Raw genomic sequence first — 22,957 nt, forward strand, 5'->3', positions numbered from 1 at the left:
CTCAATCGCAGACCAATCGCAGAGATATTTCCATTTTTGTCTTATTAGCTCTTATTAACATTGTAAATGAAAAAAATACATAGAATACACTTCAAATATTGAATTTTTTCGGTGCATATTTTCCATACAAAGCCCATTTATTTCGCCGATTTTTAACGATTGATTTTCTCTCACCCAACATTCTAATACGATGTTAAAACAAAACATGCGAAAACAAATAACCCATTAAAAATGGCCTTCAGTGCTCAATTCAAAAGTTCACTCATTTGACAGAGAATTGCTCCAAATATAATATAAAATATAAAAAAACGATATACTCACCCCAAACTAGCGGCGAATATTCCCGCCACGAAAATTCCCGTCATGAACTTGACATGGCCCAACACATCCATCACGTAGAACGGCACCAATTGGTCCTTCTCGGTGATCATTCCGGCTCGCAGCGGATCACAGCCCGCGTAGTGGGCGTAAGTCATCAGCCCGGTGTAGAAGTTGAACAGGAACACCAGAACTAACCCTGAAATAAAAATGAGGAAATACAAAAAAAACCAGAACATGTTCAGTATCCAGCGAGCATGAAAATAACAAGTCAGATTGCACAAACATTTAATTATAGCGAACAAATCAAACGTTGATCATGCATGATGCTTTCTAGTCCGACCCATTTGTCGGAGCGGCGGAACATATCAATCGAGAAAAGCGGCATTCCGAGCTGTCCAAACATGGGTCAAAGCGTGCAATTATTTCGGTCAAAACTTACCATTCAATACTAGGGCATTGATCGCTTACCCCAAACAAACCCGCACCAAATTTAAAAATTCAAAAATTTCCTAACGAACACTTACCCAGAATGGCCGAACAAATTGTTATGTTTGCCTTTTTTAGCGATTTTAATGACATACATTTCTGAACCGACGCTTGATTGGTGCAGAACAGTGAAGTCCAATAGAAAAAGCCTCCGATTATCACGGAGTATACGCTGTGGCGAGTGGTCGGATTGGTGCTGAGGCTGCATCATCATCATGTTCGCGTAAGGATGAGTGATTGGTAGTTGTCATGTCGCGCACACATCGCAACCGCGCGTAGCCCAGAAAATTTGTTTTGACGTGATTTTTTTTCGTTGCATTGCATCCAAAACGGAACGAGACGACACAGTTGACAGTGGATCCCGCGTACATCCGGAAGTGAGTGGGACGAGATGGATTTGCATTGAATGGTACGGAGAAGAAGAAGCGAAAAAAAAACACATTTCCCGCCATTGTCGTCGTTATCGTAATCGTTGTCGTTGGCGCAGCAGCAGCAGTAGCAGTGAAAAACATACCGGTGAAATGCAGTCATGCGGTAGATTGTAGTTGAGCGACGTCGAACGGCGACATCAGCGAGATGATGTTGATAACGATAGGACCGAAGCCAATCCAACGGCACCAGGCACCGGGCGCAGTGACAGGAAATCGCGTAGCAGGAGACGAAAGGTCGCGAACATACGGTGATTTGATGTCGGCACAAACGGTAGCAATCAGTTGAATGGGTGTTTTTTTTCCAGAATCGAAAATAGAATAGAGAAGAGAAAAGTATTTGTTAGAAACTATTTTATTTATTCCGACGGATCTGTTTATCATCCCTCTAAAGGAAAGAAAAAAAACAAACTATGCTAATCATTGCTACATTTGGTTATTTCACAACTATGCAAACAGCTGAACCGCAAACTTTTAATGAACGCAATCACCTTAAGTATCCTTCTTTTTTAACTGCCTTCTCTCCCCCATAATCAAGACTTTTCTGTGAGTCGTGATCTTCGGCAGTATCGTGAATAAACAGGAAACCCCATATCCTTTAATTATTTGCCGCTTAACCCTCTACCGCCCAAGTTTTTTATTTATCTAAAAAAAACCTACTCCACTTTTATCTCGAATTTCCGACTTTCAACATAAAATATTCCTAGCAGAAAGGTGCCAGCATAAAAACATTATGTATGTGTGATTGATGAAAATATTTTAAAGGCGTTCTAGTGGGAGTGGATATTGAAAATAATGTCTGAATAATTTGAAAACAGAACCCGCGAAGCCCGTCTAAAGGCGGGCTTGGGCTGTAGAGGGTTAAACTGACGTGGCTCCATCATCAGTGTGTTGTAATCGCTAACCTCCAGTCGCACTGACAGACAGACGGACAGATAGGGTCCGCTGCTGTGCTGCGCATGGAATCTCCATCAAGACCAAAAATGGCAGCAATCTCAGAAATGGGACACGCAAATTACTTCGGCGCTTGGTATTAAAAACTAAAGGCAACATCACTCAGCCACGGCAACGGTTACCGCTTTCGCCCTGGTGAAACGACCTCCAAATAACTCCCATTAAGCGGAGCTCCACCATTCTCGCGCGTAATGTTATGTCCTCACTGCTTCGGGGAACGATATCATGTCATCAACGCACGATTTCAAGTGGAGTGAACTTTAACCCTGGGGTGAGCCTCTCGTTCGCCATGAACGGTTTGATTCTTTGGCGACTCTGCCCAATGTTTGTTCAAAAGTTGATTTTAGGAGCATTGAGCATGGAGGGCGAAGTTTATGGATAAGACGAATTTCATGCCGACTCGTCTTAGGAGTTGGCAGCACCATCTCAGATAGTAGTGAAACGTTGTGGGTGTAAAAACATTGGTCATTTAAGCAACTTTACATACTTGAAATATTCAAAAAAGAATTAGACTACTTTTTGGGAAAAGGCATTTTTTTACAAAAATTTATAACTTAAAAACTATGATACCTAAAAAAACCCTTGTCAAAGGATGAAATGTAGGAGATTATTTAGATTTTCACAAAAAAATACCAAAAGTTTATTGAAAAAAAATTTCGCTGACAAAAAAGTTATTTTAAAAATTAAAATTCAAAATGTTTTTTTTAAATTCCCAAAAATATATATATATGAATAGCCCTTACAATTTCCAACAAGTCGTCCATACAACGGAAGATGAGCACTTTTACAGAGAAAAAGTTTTTCGAACAACAACTTTTTCATGTTTTCTTTGAAAAAATACAACTAACCCTAATTTTGTTTAAATTCAAGATAGCGATATACTGCATTCGATAAAGTTTTAGATCTTGTGAAAATATAAACTTTTGTCGAAGACATCAACTTTCTATCTTTTATGGTTTTTGGAATATAAGTCATTTTTGTATGGACTGCCGGAAAAAATATTGTTTTGCTCGTTACAATCCTCACGTTTGACATGTTCTTGACATGTTTCTAAATAGAGAAAAGTCAGCAGAGCATATAAATTGCGATAATTTATACATAAAAATGTTACGAATTAAACATTAACACTATTTTTTTGAAGAAAAAAAAATGAAAAAGTTGTTGTTCGAAAACTCTTTCCATGTAAATGTGTCCATCGTCCGATGTATGGAAAACTGTTGGAAATTTTGAGGGCTATTTATATCCATTTTTTTTTTAGAATTTAAAAAGCATATCTTTTCGAGAAGAATGAATTTTAATTTTCAAAATATTTTTTTTTCCAAAAAATTCTTCGATAATTTTTAATGAAAACCAAAATAATATCCTACATTCCATTCATTGACTGTTTCGTAGGTCTGACAGATTTTTTTGTAGTTCTTTTTTAAATTTTGAGTTTTTTCAACTTTTTTTCGGAAAAAACTATAAGATCTAAACTTAAAAACTATAAGATCTACAAAAAGTTGGTCAGAGAATGTAATGTAGGAAATTACTTAGGTTTTCATTAAAAATTATCGAAGATTTTTTTGGATAAACATTTCCTTGAAAAAATATATTTTGGAAATTAAAATTCATTTTTCTCGAAAACACATGCTTTTAAAATTCTGAAAAAAATAAAAATAAATAGCCCTTAAAATTTCCAACAAGTTTTCCATATATCGGACGATGGCCACATTTACATGGAAAGAGTTGTTCGAGCATCAACTTTTTCATTTTTTTTTTCTTTAATAAAATAGTATTAATGTTTAATTCGTAACATTTTTATGTATAAATTATCGCAATTTACATGCTCTGCTAACTTTTCTCTATTTAGAAACATGTCAAACGTGAGGATTTATACATAAAAATGTTACGAGCAAAACAATATTTTTTTCAGCAGTCTTCATACAAAAATGACTTATATTCCAAAAACTATAAAAGATAGAAAGTTGATGTCTTCGACAAAAGTTTATATTTTGACAAGATCTAAAACTTTGTCGAATACAGTATATCGCTATCTTGACTTTAAAGAAAATTAGAATAAATTGTATTTTTTCGAAGAAAACATGCAAAAGTTGTTGATCGAAAAAAATTTTCCCTGTAAAAGTGTCCATCTTCCGATTTATGAACGACTTGTTGGAAATTGAAAGGGCTATTCATATACAGCGCGGACTCGATTACATACAGTTTTCGTTTTCTTTTCACTGTATGTAATCGAATCCGATTATATATAATCGAGTCAAAAAAATAATATTTTTTATTTCTTTTTTATACACATATTTTTCGCTTTTTGATTATAAAAGAAGAATTTATTTTTTGACTCATCCCCTTGAAGTCATAAAATACTTTCCTCATATAAAAAACTCTTATTATTCCAGAATGTGATAAAGGATCATGTTTGACGATAATAATCCTTCTACGCATATGTTCAAATTTAAACAATGACAGAGTTATTGAACTTTTTCTCTGTTTCGGCCCTGTTTTCCTTAAACTGGCTCTAATTCAAAAATTACGCTGCGTATGACAATTCTGTTGCATCCATTTGAAAGATAAGAAAATTTTAAATAGGATAGAGTGGTGAAACTTCAAAATTTTTTAACATTTAAGTAACATTTTAGAAATGAAAAACTTCAATGTTTGTGGTTTTTAAGGTGTTATTCTTAATTTTATCCAAAAAAAATACATAATGAACATGGATATTTCCCTAAGCCAAAGTCATGTTCTCTAATTGCTCTACAATTTGTTCTTTGACACTCAACTTCTATCTTTTTAAATTTCGCCACAATATTGTTTTGAACAATTCCTGGTGAATCTTCAGCTTAAGTCTACAGAAATCACGATTTTTACTTCACTGTACTCGTAATAGCCAATTAACTTCCACTTTAACACTGACCAATTTCATTTTCTCTTAAAATAAATCATATTTGAAATATAAAAAAAAATTCGAACTGTATATAATCTTTAGACTCGATATTGTATATAATCGAATCACATCAATCATATATAATCGAGTCTGTATATAATCGAGTCGGACCTGTGTATAGTTTTGAAAAACACATTTTTGTGAAAAAATAAATTTTAATTTTTAAAATAACTTTTTCTCAGCAGAATTTTTTTCCAAAATTTTTTTGGTGTTTTATTGTGAAAATCTAAATAATTTCCTACATTTCATCCTTTGACAAAAATTTTGTAGGTATCATAGTTTTTGAGTTATATTTTTTTGTAAAAAATAAGAAAAAAATTGGCTTTTTTTCCAAAAAGTAGTCTAATTATTTTTCGAATATTTCAAGTATGCAAAGTTGCTTAAATGACCCATGTCTTTACACCCACAACGTTTCACTGCTATCTGAGATGTTGCTGCCAACGGCCAGTCGAGTTGGCATGAAATTCGTCATAAGCAAAACGTTTTTTTTATATTTTAGGTGTTTTACATTTTATATAATGCAGTCAACAATGTGTCAGATGGTATTGACAAATTCATGCCAACTTGTCTTGGGAGCCGACAGCATCATCTCAGCTTGCAGTGAAACTTTGCGGGTGTTTTTTGGCCATTGAAGCAACTTTGCATACTTGAAATCTAAAAAAAAATATAGACGACTTTTTATGGTTTCTTTATATGTTTACTATAAAACTATGAAAATGTACGAAATTATTTAAATTTTCATTAAAATGGCAATCAAATTCAAACAAAAATATTATTAATAATTCAAATTTCAAATTCGACAAATTATTAGATTTTATTATATTATTATTTTTTTTATTTAAATCGTTTATTTTTACAGGCTCAGTTACATAGGTTTAAAGGAGCCGAACTCCTTACTGTATTGTTACTAGTATATATACATTTTTCCTTAATTCTAATGTTAATAATATAGGAAACCGATTACTCGCGGTCAACTCGAGTTTAGAAGGGTGACATATTTTCTTCAGGAAAAGGAGGGGATATGAGGATATGTTGACAATGATCACACTCACACTCTCAATCACACTCTCAATCACACTCATCACACTCAATTCTTAAACCTATCTTATATCTAACATGTATTTACATTTCATCTTATTCTTAAGAAGGGATCCGATCTCTCACAAAGGAAAAGGAAAAGAAAAACTAAGGGTATAAGGACAATCACACACGAAGATCTATAGCTTTAAGGAAAACATATATATGGGACATGTAATCAAGGTCTAACCGAGCCAACACGTCTCTCACCGGCACATTGGGCTGCCTTCCTCGGGCCCGAAGGGTGACTACTAAATTCGATCTGGCGACAAGATACAGCTCGCACGACCAAACAACGTGCTCGATGTCGTGGTAACCTTGGCCACAAACACAAAGATTGTTGTCGGCAAGATTAATACGAAAGAGTAGCGCATCTAACGAACAGTGATTGGACATGAGTCGGGAGAAGGTGCGAATAAAGTCCCGGCTCAAGTCCAGACTTTTGAACCATGGTTTGAGGCTAACCTTAGGGATAATCGAGTGGAGCCACCGGCCCAATTCATCTTCGTTCCATTTGCGTTGCCAGTTAACTATGGTATTTTTGCGGACTAAAGAATAAAATTCATTGAAGGCGATTTGACGCTGATAAATATCGCCTTCAATTGCACCTACCTTTGCTAATGAGTCAGCCCTCTCATTACCCAGAATTGAGCAATGTGAAGGGACCCAGACAAAGGTAATGACATAACAGCGTCTGGATAAAGCACTCAAAACTTCTCGTATTCTCTCAAGGAAGTACGGCGAGTGCTTTTCCGGCCTCACTGAACGGATAGCTTCGACAGAGCTAAGACTATCCGTTACAATGTAATAGTGTTCAACAGGTCGTGAGGCGACGCTGTCCAGCGCCCAGTGTATCGCTGCCAATTCAGCAATATACACTGAGCAAGGATTCTGAAGACTGTGTGAGGTGCTAAAAAATTCGTTGAACACTCCAAATCCTGTGGACTCATTCATAGAGGACCCATCAGTAAAGTACATATTATCACAATTGATATCCCCATACTTTGCATCGAAGATCGTTGGAACGATCCTCGATCGAAGATAATCTGATGTTCCATGGATATCCTGCTTCATGGACAGATCAAAATGCACAGAGGAATTGATGTAGTCAGGAAAACAAACACGGTTGGGAATATACGAAGAAGGATCAACCTGCATGGAGACGAATTCATGATATGAGCTCATGAATCCAGAATGAAAATTTAGCTCGATCAGCTGCTCAAAATTTCCGATCACCAATGGGTTCATAACCTTACACCGGATGAGGAACCGAAGAGATAATAAATTGAAGCGATCTTTTAGTGGGAGTAGGCCTGCCAAAACCTCGAGACTCATGGTATGCGTTGAGGGCATACATCCCAACGCGATACGGAGACAAAGATACTGAATTCGCTCGAGTTTAATGAGGTGTGTTTTGGCAGCTGATTGAAAACAGAAACTGCCATACTCCATCACTGAGAGAATAGTTGTTCGATACAACATTATAAGATCTTCGGGATGGGCCCCCCACCAGGTGCCGGTAATTGTACGGAGAAAGTTTATTCTTTGTTTGCATTTTTTACTTAGATACCTAATATGGGCCCCCAAGTTCATTTGGAGTCGAACCAGACCCCAAGATACTTGAATGACATAGCATGAGTGATCGGTTTACCCAAAAGTTGAAGCTTTGGTTTTGCTGGTCTATGCTTCCTAGAAAAAACCACCATCTCTGTTTTCTCCGTGGAGAATTCGATCCCTAGCCCAATGGCCCAGGTTGAAAAATTGTTCAAAGTATCTTGTAAGGATTCTTGCAGGTCGGATTCGTTTGATCCTACGACAGACACCACTCCATCATCTGCAAGTTGTCTTAGGCTGCAATTTTGTGTAAGGCAATTGTCAATGTCGCTTACGTAGAAGTTGTACAAAAGGGGGCTTAAACATGAGCCCTGGGGGAGTCCCATGTAAGAGACCCGACTTACTGCCGAATCTCCGTGAGAAAAGTTCAAATGTTTCTCACAAAGCAAGTTATATAACATATTATTCAATAGAGGCGGCAGACCCCGAGATTGTAATTTGTCTGACAAAACCTCTATTGAAACAGAATCAAAGGCCCCCTTTATGTCCAAGAATACTGAAGCCATTTGTTTTTTTTCGGCGTAAGCCATTTGAATTTCTGAAGAAAGCAACGCAAGACAATCATTCGTCCCCTTGCCCCTGCGGAACCCATATTGTGTATCTGAGAGTAGGCCATTCGTTTCAACCCATCGATCAAGGCGAAACAAGATAATTTTCTCCAACAATTTCCGTATACAAGACAGCATTGCTATTGGGCGGTACGAATTGAAGTCGGACGCGGGTTTTCCGGGTTTTTGAATAGCTATAACTCGTACTTGTCTCCAATCATCTGGAACAATATTATGCTCCAGAAACCGATTGAATAAGTTCAACAAGCGATGTTTCGCCACACCAGGGAGATTTTTCAGCAAGTTGAACTTAATTCTATCCGATCCCGGAGCAGAATTGTTACATGAAAGGAGAGCAAGAGAGAATTCTACCATCGAAAACTCGGAATCAAGATCGCACCTATCTTGTGGTATATCTCGAATAATTCTTTGCACTGGAGCGGAATCGGGACAAACCTTTCGTGCAAAATTAAAAATCCATCGATGTGAATATTCTTCGCTTTCATTGGATGAAGAGCGATTTCTCATGTTTCGAGCCACTTTCCATAATTTTTTCATTGACGTTTCTCGTGATAAACCTCCCACGAAATTTCGCCAATAAGCACGTTTTTTCCCTTTGATCAAGTTTTTAAATTGATTTTCAAGGTCAAAATACTTCTGAAAATTTTCAGGGGTTCCACGTTTCCGAAAAGCTTTAAATGCATTCGATTTATCTCCATAAAGCTTGGAACACTGGCCATCCCACCATGGATTGGGAGGCCTTCGACGAATAGTGGAATCTGGGATGGGTTTCGTTTGAGCGAGAACCGCGCTGTCATAGATCAAACGAGAAATGAAGTTATACTCCTCCAATGGAGGCAAACCATCTCTGGAATTGATGGCTAGAGTAATCGCGTCCGCATATTTTTTCCAGTCAATGTGTCTTGTGAGGTCGTATGCCATGTTTATTGATTCAGAAGAATTCAACCCATTGGTGATAGAAATTTTGATTGGCAAGTGGTCACTACCGTTGGGATCCTGGATTACATTCCACTTGCAATCTAACGATAGTGAATTCGAGCAAAGCGAGAGGTCAAGAGCACTTGGTTTAGCAGGAGGTTTAGGTACACGTGTTGTTTCCCCAGTGTTCAAAACGGTCATATTGAAGCTGTTACAAAGGTCATATATCAACGATGAACGATTGTCGTCGTACTGTTCCCCCCAGGCAGTTCCGTGAGAGTTGAAGTCTCCCAAGATTAATCGTGGCTCAGGAAGGAGTGAGCACATGTCAACAAGTTGCTTGCGGCTAACCGCAGCTCTCGGAGGCCAATACAAGCTGACTATACAGAGGTCTTTGCCTCTGATGTTTGCATGACAAGCAACAGCTTCGATCCCTCCAATAGGTGGAAGGTCAATTCTAAAAAATGAGTGACACTTATTGATCCCCAATAGTACCCCTCCGTATCTGTCATCACGGTCCAAGCGTATTATATTAAAATCGTGGAAAGAAAGATCATTTTGAGAAGAGAGCCAGGTTTCGGATAGAGCAAAAACATCACAATTGAGTTTATGAATTAGAAATTTGAATGAATCCAATTTAGGGATAAGACTACGACAATTCCACTGTAAAACAGTGATATCCCCGACCTCTCTATTTAAATTAGACATCAAGAGAGATAATCATTGCAAGGAGGGGCCATGTTTGCATCAATTGCTGCAAAATTGTCTTTAGTACTGGAAGCATTGCGGTGACAATGGTTCTGATGGAGTCGGAAACATTAAAACACGTGAAGATTTGATCCACAAGGTCAGACAACTTTATAAATCCCGATTGGGAAGTTGAACTTGACGGAAAAACAGGGACAGTTGGGGTTTTTGATGTCCCCTCGAGTGCTGGGTCGTTCGAAGGTGAACTATTACCACGGAGGCCAGGAGGGAGCTGATTTTGCTTATCCGCTGCACTCGATTTTTTGGGCAAGCTAACAGGGGGTATCACCGGAGGGACTTGTCCTTGAACTTTGGGAGTGGTCACATTTTTGCGCCGGGGATTCCCTTGAGAAATAAACGGCGTGCCCCCGTTAGCTGTATCCGCTTCCATTTCGTCAACTGGCAACGTAGCGAAGACATTGTGTGTATTGATTGGTTGTTGTTCTTGAGCCAGTGGAGAAGCGCCCTTCTATTTTATTATAGTATGGATTTTTTTAAGATGTATTTTTTTTATCTTTCATAGATTCTAGAAAAGGGGTTCTTAAACTGTTTCAGGCAAGAGACCCCTTTTCCAGAATGAAGTCATACTATAGACCCCCATAAGCAAATTTCTTTGAAAATCCTTTCTCTAGTTTTTTCTTACTGAATAGTTATCAATTTGAAAACCAACTGCAAAGTTTTCAAATTGATAATTAAATAAACTTGACATTATATTCTCACGGATATGATCTGGCGTTGTGGTAACATCCGCATCTCTCAGGCAAAAGGTCACAAGTTAAACTCACACTCCCGACATTCTTTCAAAAAATGGAAGTAATGTGACAAACCAGCCAAAAGCATTGAAACTATAATACACTATAATCACTATAATACAGAAGAAACATTATTTTCTCATCACATTAAACAAAAAAATAGAGATAAAATTTAGTAAATATTAAGTGTAAAAAACTATTATTAATACAAATTACTCCCAACCTATAAAAACATTCAAATCGCAAACCAATCTATCCACAACTACCAAAATATAAAAATACGCTTCAATATTGGTTAGTTAATGCCTAAAATTTCCGCGTTCTTTCATCTTCAAATGGTTCCTTCAGTTTCGCGTTGTTTGTAACCACAATGAAGCCTTTTTCGACAAAGTATGATGATGAAAAACGAGAACGAAAACGAAGCAATGTCTCACATCGCAGGGTACTTTTTTCCCAATGGTTGGTAATTACTAAAGTATATGACAACCTTGGTTGTACTCCTGCCTCATCTGTGCTGATGATAATCAACTTTTCTTGCATTATCACCTTGCCTCATTCCATGGATATGATGTAGTACTGATTTATTACCAATTGAGGAATTTGAAAATTTTGAAGATCTGAAAATATTCTAGTAAAATAGTTGTGTAATGCTTCCAAGTGAGTGACATATGATAATGTAACATGATCTTGAAGCTTTTGTGATAACTTGGCAAAGGCGGAAACTGTGAATATTCTCTTCTGCTTAAATTTTGTTTTGAAATTTTTGTCAGAAGGGCCGAACAATATCAATAATTATTGTTTCAAATAAGTTGAAATCTTCACCCTGCAGCTGAAAAACAAATACAAAACAAGCTGAAAATCTTGCTATGCAAGAGACTCTTGGTGGTCAGCGAACTCCAGCGTGTAGAAGTAACCGAGTAAAGATTTTTTCGTTTTTCTCGTATAGCTGAACAAATAATCTGAACACTCGATTATTTGTTCAGCTATACGAAAAAACCAAAAAATCAGAACTGCTTCGAAGGTTTTTGATAGCACTCATAACATATAGTAAACACTGATGCACTGATGCTCAGATTTTTTGCTACTAAATGCTATCTATGAATCACACAATGAATGGTAAGTACCTTACGCAGTTGTAACTTTGAGTGAGCTGTAAAACCACGATGACGACCAACCATTGATGGTGCACCATCAGTCTCAATGTTCTTCCATGGAATAGCTTTTTCTGAGAGGAGCAGAGTGCGAAGTCGGAAATTTCAAGTGATTTTTGACATGCTGTAACTTCGTGAAAAATCAACGCATATCGATGGTATGTACATCATTTTGAAGCTACAACTGTAGGGGACACTTTTTCCAGTGTCGTCAGATGTAGGGGACACTTATCCCACTGCTGTCACCAGATGTAGGGGGCACTTATCCCAGTGTCGTCCCTTTCTTCGGGAGGTCCAGATTACTGAACTTCACACCCTCCCATTCACCGCACTCCAACTTCACTCTTTGCCGGATCAAACACGGCTTACGGTTCAGTTTACTGTTCTAGAAACCGCTAACACAAACGAGAACACTCCTCGATTCTTGGAACCGAATTATCTGGAAACTATCCGGGCGGTCGGAAAAATATATTCAAAAAGAAAAACAATGTTTAAAAGTGACCGTCTTCGACCGTGTCTATTCTATTACTCCCCTGTTAACAACTTTCATCTTACCAACTAATTATTCGTACAAATTCCTATGGGAGGTGCTTGGAGTCGTGTTTCGAGAGAGAAAATACAATTAACCAATTGCAATCGAATTGGCCATATATAATCGTAAACAGTAATTTATTTACGCGGAATTTTCGTCGCGTGAATAATGAACTGTCGCCACGAGCCACATAGAAACCCGAGCTTATTTTTTTATACTCGCGATACTGGAGTTCGTGTTGGAAAAAAAGTTAAACCTGGTCAGCGACACTGGCTGACAAACAAGACTGTAATATGAGATAAATCGAAGAGGTGGATGTACTCGCGGGCTCGAAATTGGCTGGCGCTTCAGAAAATATAAAAATGTAAGGAATGTAACTTCCAAGCACCTTTACACAATGTTTGATGATCGGGGGCGCTTCACAACTTCTCAGGTATTCTCAGCAACTCAGGTATTACAATATTTTACGTACATATTTTTATCTTGGTATGTGTAGGGGTAGTGAGCAACAATATCGGAAAGAAATGAAAAATCGATTTTTCTCTGTTTTTTTCAAAGATTTTCTGGGCTAACACAATTTTTGCTAACCAATTAACCTTATCAACCAGCTTTTATTTGGTTCCTAAAAAGATCCTGTTGGACCTAGGCGATTTTTAGTATTTAATCGCATATCGTACCAGAAGTACAATATCCTAAGAAACTCTCAGAATAAACGATTCGTAACATTTTTCTCTCTTCGCGACCCATCTGAAGTTTCCTGAAAGAATTAAAAAAATTGTTACGCTATGCACATAGATGACCAGGCATTTTGTAAATTCTTTTTCAATCACTTTATTCTATTTCACTTCATTAAGCTATGCAAATACCTTATAATCTCTTGAATTAAATTAGAAGTTGAGTACATTATAATTCAAGCTCCAACGTATTTCAGAAAGCATATGAACTTGCAACCTAAGGGCAAGCTTGTTATACAGTAAAATATGAGGAGTATGTTTGTACATGAATTTGATGATGACTTCCTTCGTATTAAATCGCGTATATGTTTGAAATACAGAGAAATGTTAAACATGCCTGAAGGACTCGTACGCTCAAACACATTATCTTGTACAATCCTGATAGATATACAGATTTTTCCAGAAAATTGTACAGGATTAAATGTGGCGACCCTGGTCATTCTTATAACAGGGTGGTTCATGTAACACAACTTATGAAGCATCTTAAATATTTCAAATAAGAACTTATGTTATATATTAGGCTGTCAAAAAAGACCTGCGGTATTTTTTTTTTAGTTTTCATTTGTTCATAAAATTAGTTACAATCCTCTGTTTTAAGTCAAATATGCGCCGTTTTGTTCGATGACTTGTTCCCAACGAGATACCAACTTCATAATACCCCTGTTATAGAAGCTCGCTTCCTTATTGGCAAAAAACTCGGATAGCCAATTTTCACAGGCCTCTTCTGTGGCTAACTTCTGACTACCTAGCTCGTTCGCCATGGACAAAAACAGGTGCAAAAGAACCTCCCATCCGAGCTCCCGGAGCTCCTGGCGCGTCACCAAAGAAGTGTATGGCCTGGCGTTGTCCTGATGGAAGACATGAGTGCTACCTTCAAGCGGTCCAGTTGTTGGCAGTACAGGTCCGAATTGAGCGTTTGGCCATAGGGAAGCAGCTCATAATAGATTATTCCTTGACAATCCCACCAAACACACAGCAGAACCTTCCTGGCCGTTAATGAGGGCTTCGACCACGACCGTTTGCGCTTCACGTTGTCGTAAGTGACCCACTTTTCATCGCCAGACACAATCCGCTTCAGAAATAGGTCGATTTTGTTGCGATTCAGCAGCGATTCACATGCGTCGATACGGTCAAAGATGTTTTTTTGCGTCAACGTGTGTGGCACCCATACATCGAGCTTCTTTGTGAATCCAAGCTTCTTCAAATGGTTAATAACGGTTTGATGACTTATCCCCAGCTCTTGGCCGATGCTACGGCTGCTACTATGCCGGTCTTTCTCGGCTAATTCAGCGATTTGGTCGCAATTTTCGACGACAGGCCTTCCGGAGCTTGGCGCATCTTCGACGACCTCTACACCAGAACGAAAACGTTGAAACCATCGTTGTGCGGTGGAAATGGAAACTGTATCGGGTCCATAAACTGCACAAATTTTATTGGCAGCTTGAGATGCATTTTTGCCTTTGTCATAGTAGTACTGTAAAATATGTCGGATTTTCTCTTTATTTTGCTCCATATTTGCGACACTATAACTCACGAACGACTTAATCAAACAAAACACTGTCAAGGACTATATTATAGCGCGTAAAAATACCTTTCCAACAAGATATAGTATGACTCGATACAATGAATACAACTAGAACTACGCGCTTACAACGACACCTCGCAGAAATACCGCAGGACTTTTTTGACAGCCTAATATAACAAGAACTTGTGTTATAGGGGTCGATATTCATTTTTCTTATAGAAAAAAGTTGCAGAACATGTCAACCACGAGAATTTGCACACAAAAATGTTAAGAGTAAAACATCAGTAGTATTTTTTTCAAAGAAATCATGAAAAAGTAGCAGTGCCTTTCTCACGATTTTGTGTGACCAACATTTTTAGGTTTTACAATTTTTGAGTTAGAAGTTTTTGTCATTTATAATTCATTTTTAAACGTTTTTGGGAAAAAATTGTAGCTCGTGAACTATGAGATTCAAAAAAATTTTCATTTTAAAATATCAGAATTTTTTTTTTTTATAAGGAGAAAAAACATATCATAGATGTTCTTCTAAAAATACCTAAAATATATTTTTTGTATATGATTCATTTGACTTTTTTTTTTTTGAATACGATTTTGAGAAAATAAATTGTAATTTTCAAAATATATTTTTTAGTGTGTTTTCTTTCTTTATTTATTTTATATTTTTTAATGAAGATTTAAACAAATTTTCTACATTTCCTTCTTCTATCAGAGTTTTGTTGGTCTTATAGTTTTAGAAATAGATTTTTTTTTTGTTGAAACATAACATGTTTTTTTATCCTATTTGTCTATTTCAGGCTCATTAGCATTTTTAGCTGTAACAGAGCCTAATTTAAATCGCGTACATGTCACATGGTAAGAGTTTCCTTCTATACCATTTTGCATATGGTACATTCACACAGTAGCCATTTAGGCGCAAGAGTATTCTTTCTGTTCTTCCATTATCCTGTTAGACCACCGGACAGCGGAGACAGTTGATATGATCATTGTTGAGTTATTAATAGAACAGCAGCCCGAAGTTTCTTGCAGAGCAGAGCAGTTTGGTCAATGAGGGCCCTGAGTTTTGAACTCAAGATCGATCTTACCAAGCGAACGCGCAACCAATGTGGCTACGGAGACCCCTTACATAACATATTGATCCTTTTCAAAAAGTAGTCTATTTTGGAAGATTTTATGTATGCAAGTTGCTGAAATGACTGATATATTTACCGCCACGACGTTTCACTGCAATCTGGGTTGGTGCTGCCAGTGTCCAGTCGGGTTCACTAAAATTTATCAAACTAATGGTCGCATTGATTGGAGGTTCCTACAGAAGCCAGTCGAGTTGGCATGAAATTCCTCTGATACCATTTGGATGAAAACATTAACGGAGCTAACAGTTCCTAAGATACCAATCGCGTGAAAACACACTTACAGATGATTTATTATAGAGATTGTGGAAATCAAATATCTTTCTCTCAATCAAAAGATCGAGAGATCGATTTTACCTGACATATGGTCGGGATTCTGCCAGAACGAACCAAGCGCCAAAAACATTATTTTGAGATATTTCAATTTGAAGTTTGGGCTCACTCTAATTGACCGTAGTTGATCAAATCTATTATTTTATCGCTCAAGTGTTACAAGCAGGATGTCTACAAAGTACTGAGACTATGAATGTCTGTAAAATGACGCATAATTATTGAAAAAAAATACTTTCAGTATTGGTACGCATGCAGAATAAAAGTTAAAGAATATGGGTTTCAGTTCAGTGTGGTTGGATGTATTTTTGTCTGAATTATTACTAAAATAATACTATTAAAATGGTTGAGAAAAACTTAACATTCTTCGTCGCTGATCAGGTCGTAATTAATATCAACATTGTTTTGATAATCGGGAACCACCTCCATGAAGAATTCATGGTTTACAGGAGGTACATAAGTTTAAACCCCCTTTTGTACAACTTCTACGTAAGCGACATTGACAATTGCCTTACACAAAATTGCAGCCTAAGACAACTTGCAGATGATGGAGTGGTGTCTGTCGTAGGATCAAACGAATCCGACCTGCAAGAATCCTTACAAGATACTTTGAACAATTTTTCAACCTGGGCCATTGGGCTAGGGATCGAATTCTCCACGGAGAAAACAGAGATGGTGGTTTTTTCTAGGAAGCATAGACCAGCAAAACCAAAGCTTCAACTTTTGGGTAAACCGATCACTCATGCTATGTCATTCAAGTATCTTGGGGTCTGGTTCGACTCCAAATGAACTTGGGGGCCCATATTAGGTATCTAAGTAAAAAATGCAAACAAAGAATAAACTTTCTCCGTACAATTACCGGCACCTGGTGGGGGGCCCATCCCGAAGATCTTATAATGTTGTATCGAACAACTATTCTCTCAGTGATGGAGTATGGCAGTTTCTGTTTTCAATCAGCTGCCAAAACACACTTAATTAAACTCGAGCGAATTCAGTATCTATGTCTCCGTATTGCGTTGGGATGTATGCCCTCAACGCATAACATGAGTCTCGAGGTTTTGACAGGCCTACTCCCTCTAAAAGATCGCTTCAATTTATTATCTCTTCGGTTCCTCATCCGGTGTAAGGTTATGAACCCATTGGTGATCGGAAATTTTGAGCAGCTGATCGAGCTAAATTTTCATTCTGGATTCATGAGCTCATATCATGAATTCGTCTCCATGCAGGTTGATCCTTCTTCGTATATTCCCAACCGTGTTTGTTTTCCTGACTACATCAATTCCTCTGTGCATTTTGATCTGTCCATGAAGCAGGATATCCATGGAACATCAGATTATCTTCGATCGAGGATCGTTCCAACGATCTTCGATGCAAAGTATGGGGATATCAATTGTGATAATATGTACTTTACTGATGGGTCCTCTATGAATGAGTCCACAGGATTTGGAGTGTTCAACGAATTTTTTAGCACCTCACACAGTCTTCAGAATCCTTGCTCAGTGTATATTGCTGAATTGGCAGCGATACACTGGGCGCTGGACAGCGTCGCCTCACGACCTGTTGAACACTATTACATTGTAACGGATAGTCTTAGCTCTGTCGAAGCTATCCGTTCAGTGAGGCCGGAAAAGCACTCGCCGTACTTCCTTGAGAGAATACGAGAAATTTTGAGTGCTTTATCCAGACGCTGTTATGTCATTACCTTTGTCTGGGTCCCTTCACATTGCTCAATTCTGGGTAATGAGAGGGCTGACTCATTAGCAAAGGTAGGTGCAATTGAAGGCGATATTTATCAGCGTCAAATCGCCTTCAATGAATTTTATTCTTTAGTCCGCAAAAATACCATAGTTAACTGGCAACGCAAATGGAACGAAGATGAATTGGGCCGGTGGCTCCACTCGATTATCCCTAAGGTTAGCCTAAACCATGGTTCAAAAGTCTGGACTTGAGTCGGGACTTTATTCGCACCTTCTCCCGACTCATGTCCAATCACTGTTCGTTAGATGCGCTACTCTTTCGTATTAATCTTGCCGACAACAATCTTTGTGTTTGTGGCCAAGGTTACCACGACATCGAGCACGTTGTTTGTAGTGTGAGGTGTATCTTGTCGCCAGATCAAATTTAGAAAACTCCCTTCGGACCCGAGGAAGGTAGCCCAAGGAGATGTGTTGTCTCGGTTAGACCTTTATTACATGTCCCAAATATATGTATTCCTTAAAGCTATCGATCTTCGTGTGTGATTGTCCTTATACCCTTAGTTTTTCCTTTTCCTTTTCCTTTGTGAGAGATCGGATCCCTTCTTAAGAATAAGATGAAATGTAAATACATATTAGATATAAGATAGGTTTAAGAATTGAGTGTGATGAGTGTGATTGAGAGTGTGAGTGTGATCATTGTCAACATATCTTCATATCCCCTCCTTTTCCTGAAGAAAATATGTCACCCTTCTAAACTCGAGTTGACCGTGAGTAATCGGTTTCCTATATTATTAACATTAGAATTAAGGAAAAATGTATATATATACTAGTAACAATACAGTAAGGAGTTCGGCTCCTTTAAACCTATGTAACTGAGCCTGTAAAAATAAACGATTTAAATAAAAAAAAAAGGAGGTACATATTTCATCAGATGTTGGATGTTGTTGTACTTCGCACGGAAAATACTGTGCCCATTTAGATGCAAAAGTTACATTTTGGTTTGACTAAAAAAGGTGAAAGGCCTCCTAATCTCTTCCTCAAGTCTAACCCAAAGAATGAATCACCTGGGCCCTGACTATACTTAAACATATGTATTCCGGGTTTCGATTTTACCACAAAAATTACTTTCATACTTAAACAGTTCACATTTTCTTTGATCTTATTCTTTTTTCTATTGATAAATAACTTTAGCAACGCTTCAGTGGAGAAAAAATCGTTGCTTATTATTTTAGTGACAAAAAACTTTTTCATGTTTTGCTTACAAGATGAGACAACTTCTCCCACTGATCTGGATAGGAAACGTTCCTCCGTTGAACTATTGAAACACGGGTTGATTTGGCAATAAATGCTGTTTGTGTTCCTCATGATGGTTTTTCGTAAAACTGTTTGAAATTTCACAAACGTTGCTCAAAAGACATTTTGTTATAAACAATTTTTGGACAACAATAGAAGTAATTGGCTTGAATCTTCTCAGCCGCAACTACCACCCCTCGTATGTTGATGTATGATTTGCCTGCATTTATATTACGCTCACGTGGTTTTTTCTTCCAAAATTGAGAATCAGCATGCTTACGCTTTTTGAGACACGGCGGCGAATCTACGCTCTCCTGATAAATATCCGAGATTTGTTCAATTGTTTTATTTTTTGCTTGTTCTAAAGTGTTATTATCGGAGAAAATTTAAAAAAATGTACAGCCAGAGTGAACCAAGTCAAAAAATGTCACCTGGAATATTATCGTCTCGTAAATTTCTATCCTCCATAACCAAGTCTTTCTCAATAACATCCTCCCTTCCATGCTATGAGTCCACATCATTGTTAATTTCGGATCCAGAATCTTTAATAAAGTGAAAAACAAAATTATGTAGCTTCTGGACACGCAAAACTTCTTCATCTATGCAGCCAGAGCGAACCAACTACATGCTACCTATTAATATAATATTATCACACAACACATTAGTATTTTGTAACGGCTCTTGAGTAATTTGATAAATAGTACATCTATTGACTCACTTTTGCTCTTTTTGATAAAATAATATCTCAATAAATGAAAATAAATTAAATTGAAAATGTATTATACTTGGCTGAAAGCAAATTTGAAAAATGCAGATCAGCCCTCTTAACACGATTTTACACTTCAGGGCAGCCCTCAGATTATCTTACTTGCCAGATCCCGACGAAAACTGTTCCCAAGTACTGTCGAAACAGAAAAAAATGCTAGAAATTCGGATAAATAGGAAAAACTACCTTTTTGAAGAAACCGATCACTATTGTCGATGCCACGATGTTGGTTTATAGTTCACTCTGGTTGAATGCATTTTCGTTTTTTTCACAGTCTGCTACACAGAATTTTTGTTCTGTAGCTGTTGTCAACTGTCCGAATGACACGGTCATTTTATAGTCGATAGATTATTTTTTCTGCATGCAGTGGATGTACATATCTCAATTTTGAAAAAATTGGCGCTTGGTTCGCTTGGAACCCAGACCATATATCTTCGCGACTTCATTTTGATAGATTGAATCTATGATCCACATTGGGCCCCGAGTTTCAGTAGCCGGAAGGATATAATGAAAAAATCGAAGAACATCAAAGGGTCAAAGGGTCAATCGGATCTGTATCGAAAACTGATTCACGCGGTCTGGATCAAAATTTCTGGAAACTTTTTGTTGCAGATAGTGAATACAAAAAAAAATCCTGTTCATAATATCAAACAAATCACACTTTAAAGAACGTAATCCTGAATAAATTGGAATGCATTGCGACTGTTGTAGCGAAGAATATGCGATTGACAAGTTGAATTCGAGTGAGCCAATGCAGACATTTCGACGCAATTGTATAGACCATGTAAGAGCCTACAACGCTAGCGTAAATAATAATCAATTACGACCCCCCAAATGGAGCCGGTGGTTGTTCCTATTTCAAGTACAAGTTTGCGTCGACAGCCACCCGAAGTATAAATGAATAAAAGAGTGCTTCCACCCGGCAACAATATGTGACAGTGGCAGCCAAAAAATACACAATTCGCATGAATAAAACATCAGCCAAGGTTGTTGGGTTTCGGTAGACACGCATGTACATACTCTCTATCTACACTATGATAGCTTCTCGGCAGGGTCGAGCAAGTGAAATGTCGGTGGAAAATTCTCGACCGGAGATAGTGGGCGACACAAAACAATACGTTCGGCAAGCCCTTGAGCGGGAGCCGAAGCCGGTGTACATGCGGTGTTGCTAGCAAGGAAGCGCCCGTCATAAAGGGACACTGCGAAGGGAAATTTTAATCCAATGTCGAACCTACTTGAATAATTCAATGCGTCCGTTTTCCTCGGCGCGTGAGAATATTTCCGCCGGGCCTCCGGTGTAGTACCAGCCAAATGCGACGACCAGCACGAGCGAGAGAGCGAGGACGCAAGCCTGAAACGAGACAACAATAAATGTGTGTGTTTAGAGTGTGAGCTGGTAGGTGTCGAGTGTTTTGAGCAAATTCTGTTTCTGCTAACCGAAAAAAGTGAAAAACGGATCTGTCGGGCTGTATCAATTTAGTCATTGGATCTCCGGAGACGTTCAACAAGTTTTCGCTCCCCTTTATGAAGTTACACACTGATAATAGACCCATTCCATGAGGTTTTGCACCAGAAAACCAAATTTCACTATTTATAATTCGTTTATTTGTACAGGCTCAGTTACATAGGTTTAAAGAAGCCAAACTCTCAACTATACTTTTACTATTAACATGTTTTCTTAATTCTAAGGTTAATGAAATAGAAAACCGATTACTCGCGGTCGACTCAAGTTTGGAAGGGTGACACATTTTCCTTAGGAAAAGGATGGGATGTAAGGAGATTGTAACCATGTTCACACTCACACTCACACTCACTTTCACATTCATACTCACACATCACACTGAATTCTTAAACTATCCTCACATCCAATATGTATTAACAATTTAACTTATTCTAATGTTAGGGAACCGATAGCTCGCGAAGGACGAAAAGGAGGGGAAAATGGGGGGGAAAGGATGTAAGAACAATCACACTCGAAGATCGATATCTTTAAGGAAAACATATATTTGGGACATGTAATCAAGGTCTAACCGAGCCAACACATCTCTCACCGGCACATTGGGCTGTCTTCCTCGGGCCCGAAGGGAATTTTCTAAATTCGATCTGGCGACAAGATATAGCTCGCACGACCAAACAACGTGTTCGATGTCGTGGTAACCATGGCCACAAACGCAGAGATTGCTGTCGGCAAGCTTGAAACGAAAAAGTAGCGCATCTAAAGAACAGTGATTGGACATGAGTCGGGAGAAGGTCCGAATAAAGTCCCGACTCAAGTCCAGACTTTTGAACCATGGTTTGAGGCTAACCTTAGGGATAATCGAGTGGAACCACCGGCCCAATTCATATTCGTTCCACTTACGTTGCCAGTTAGCGATGGTATTTTTACGAACTAAAGAATAAAATTCATTGAAGGCTATTTGACGCTGATAAATATCGCCTTCAATTGCACCTACCTTTGCTAATGAGTCAGCCCTCTCATTACCCGAAATGGAGCAATGTGAAGGGACCCAGACAAAGGTAATGACATAACAGCGTCTGGATAAAGCACTCAAAATTTCTCGTATTCTCTCAAGGAAGTACGGCGAGTGCTTTTCCGGCCTCACTGAACGGATAGCTTCGACAGAGCTAAGACTATCCGTTACAATGTAATAGTGTTCAACAGGTCGTGAGGCGACGCTGTCCAGCGCCCAGTGAATTGCTGCCAACTCAGCAATATACACTGAGCAAGGATTATGAAGACTGTGGGAGGTGCTGAAAATTTCGTTGAACACTCCAAATCCTGTGGACTCATTCATAGAGGACCCATCTGTATAGTACATATTATCACAATTGACACGCCCGTACTTTGCATTGAAGATCGTAGGAGCGATCCTCGATCGAAGATAATCTGGCATTTCATGGATTTTCTCCTTCATGAACAGATCAAAATGTACAGAGGAATTGATGTAGTCAGGAAAACAAACACGGTTGGGAATATACGAAGAAGGATCAACCTGCA

At 38.1% G+C, this 22,957-nt stretch overlaps 1 protein-coding gene across 1 annotated transcript in view; it reads right to left on the reverse strand.

Moving 5' to 3' along the window:
- The window catches only part of LOC129768425 (sodium-coupled monocarboxylate transporter 1), a 199,954-nt gene that overhangs the window by 87,297 nt on the left and 89,700 nt on the right, over nt 1-22,957 (reverse strand). The window contains exons 6-8 of the mRNA XM_055770077.1: nt 21,195-21,310; nt 846-1,009; nt 322-517 (exon numbers count right to left, since the gene is read on the reverse strand). Coding sequence (XP_055626052.1) covers nt 322-517; nt 846-1,009; nt 21,195-21,310 — 476 coding nt within the window. The remainder of the gene's footprint in view (nt 1-321; nt 518-845; nt 1,010-21,194; nt 21,311-22,957) is intronic.

Source organism: Toxorhynchites rutilus, chromosome 2 (genome assembly GCF_029784135.1).
Source record: "Toxorhynchites rutilus septentrionalis strain SRP chromosome 2, ASM2978413v1, whole genome shotgun sequence".
NCBI lineage: Eukaryota > Metazoa > Arthropoda > Insecta > Diptera > Culicidae > Toxorhynchites > Toxorhynchites rutilus.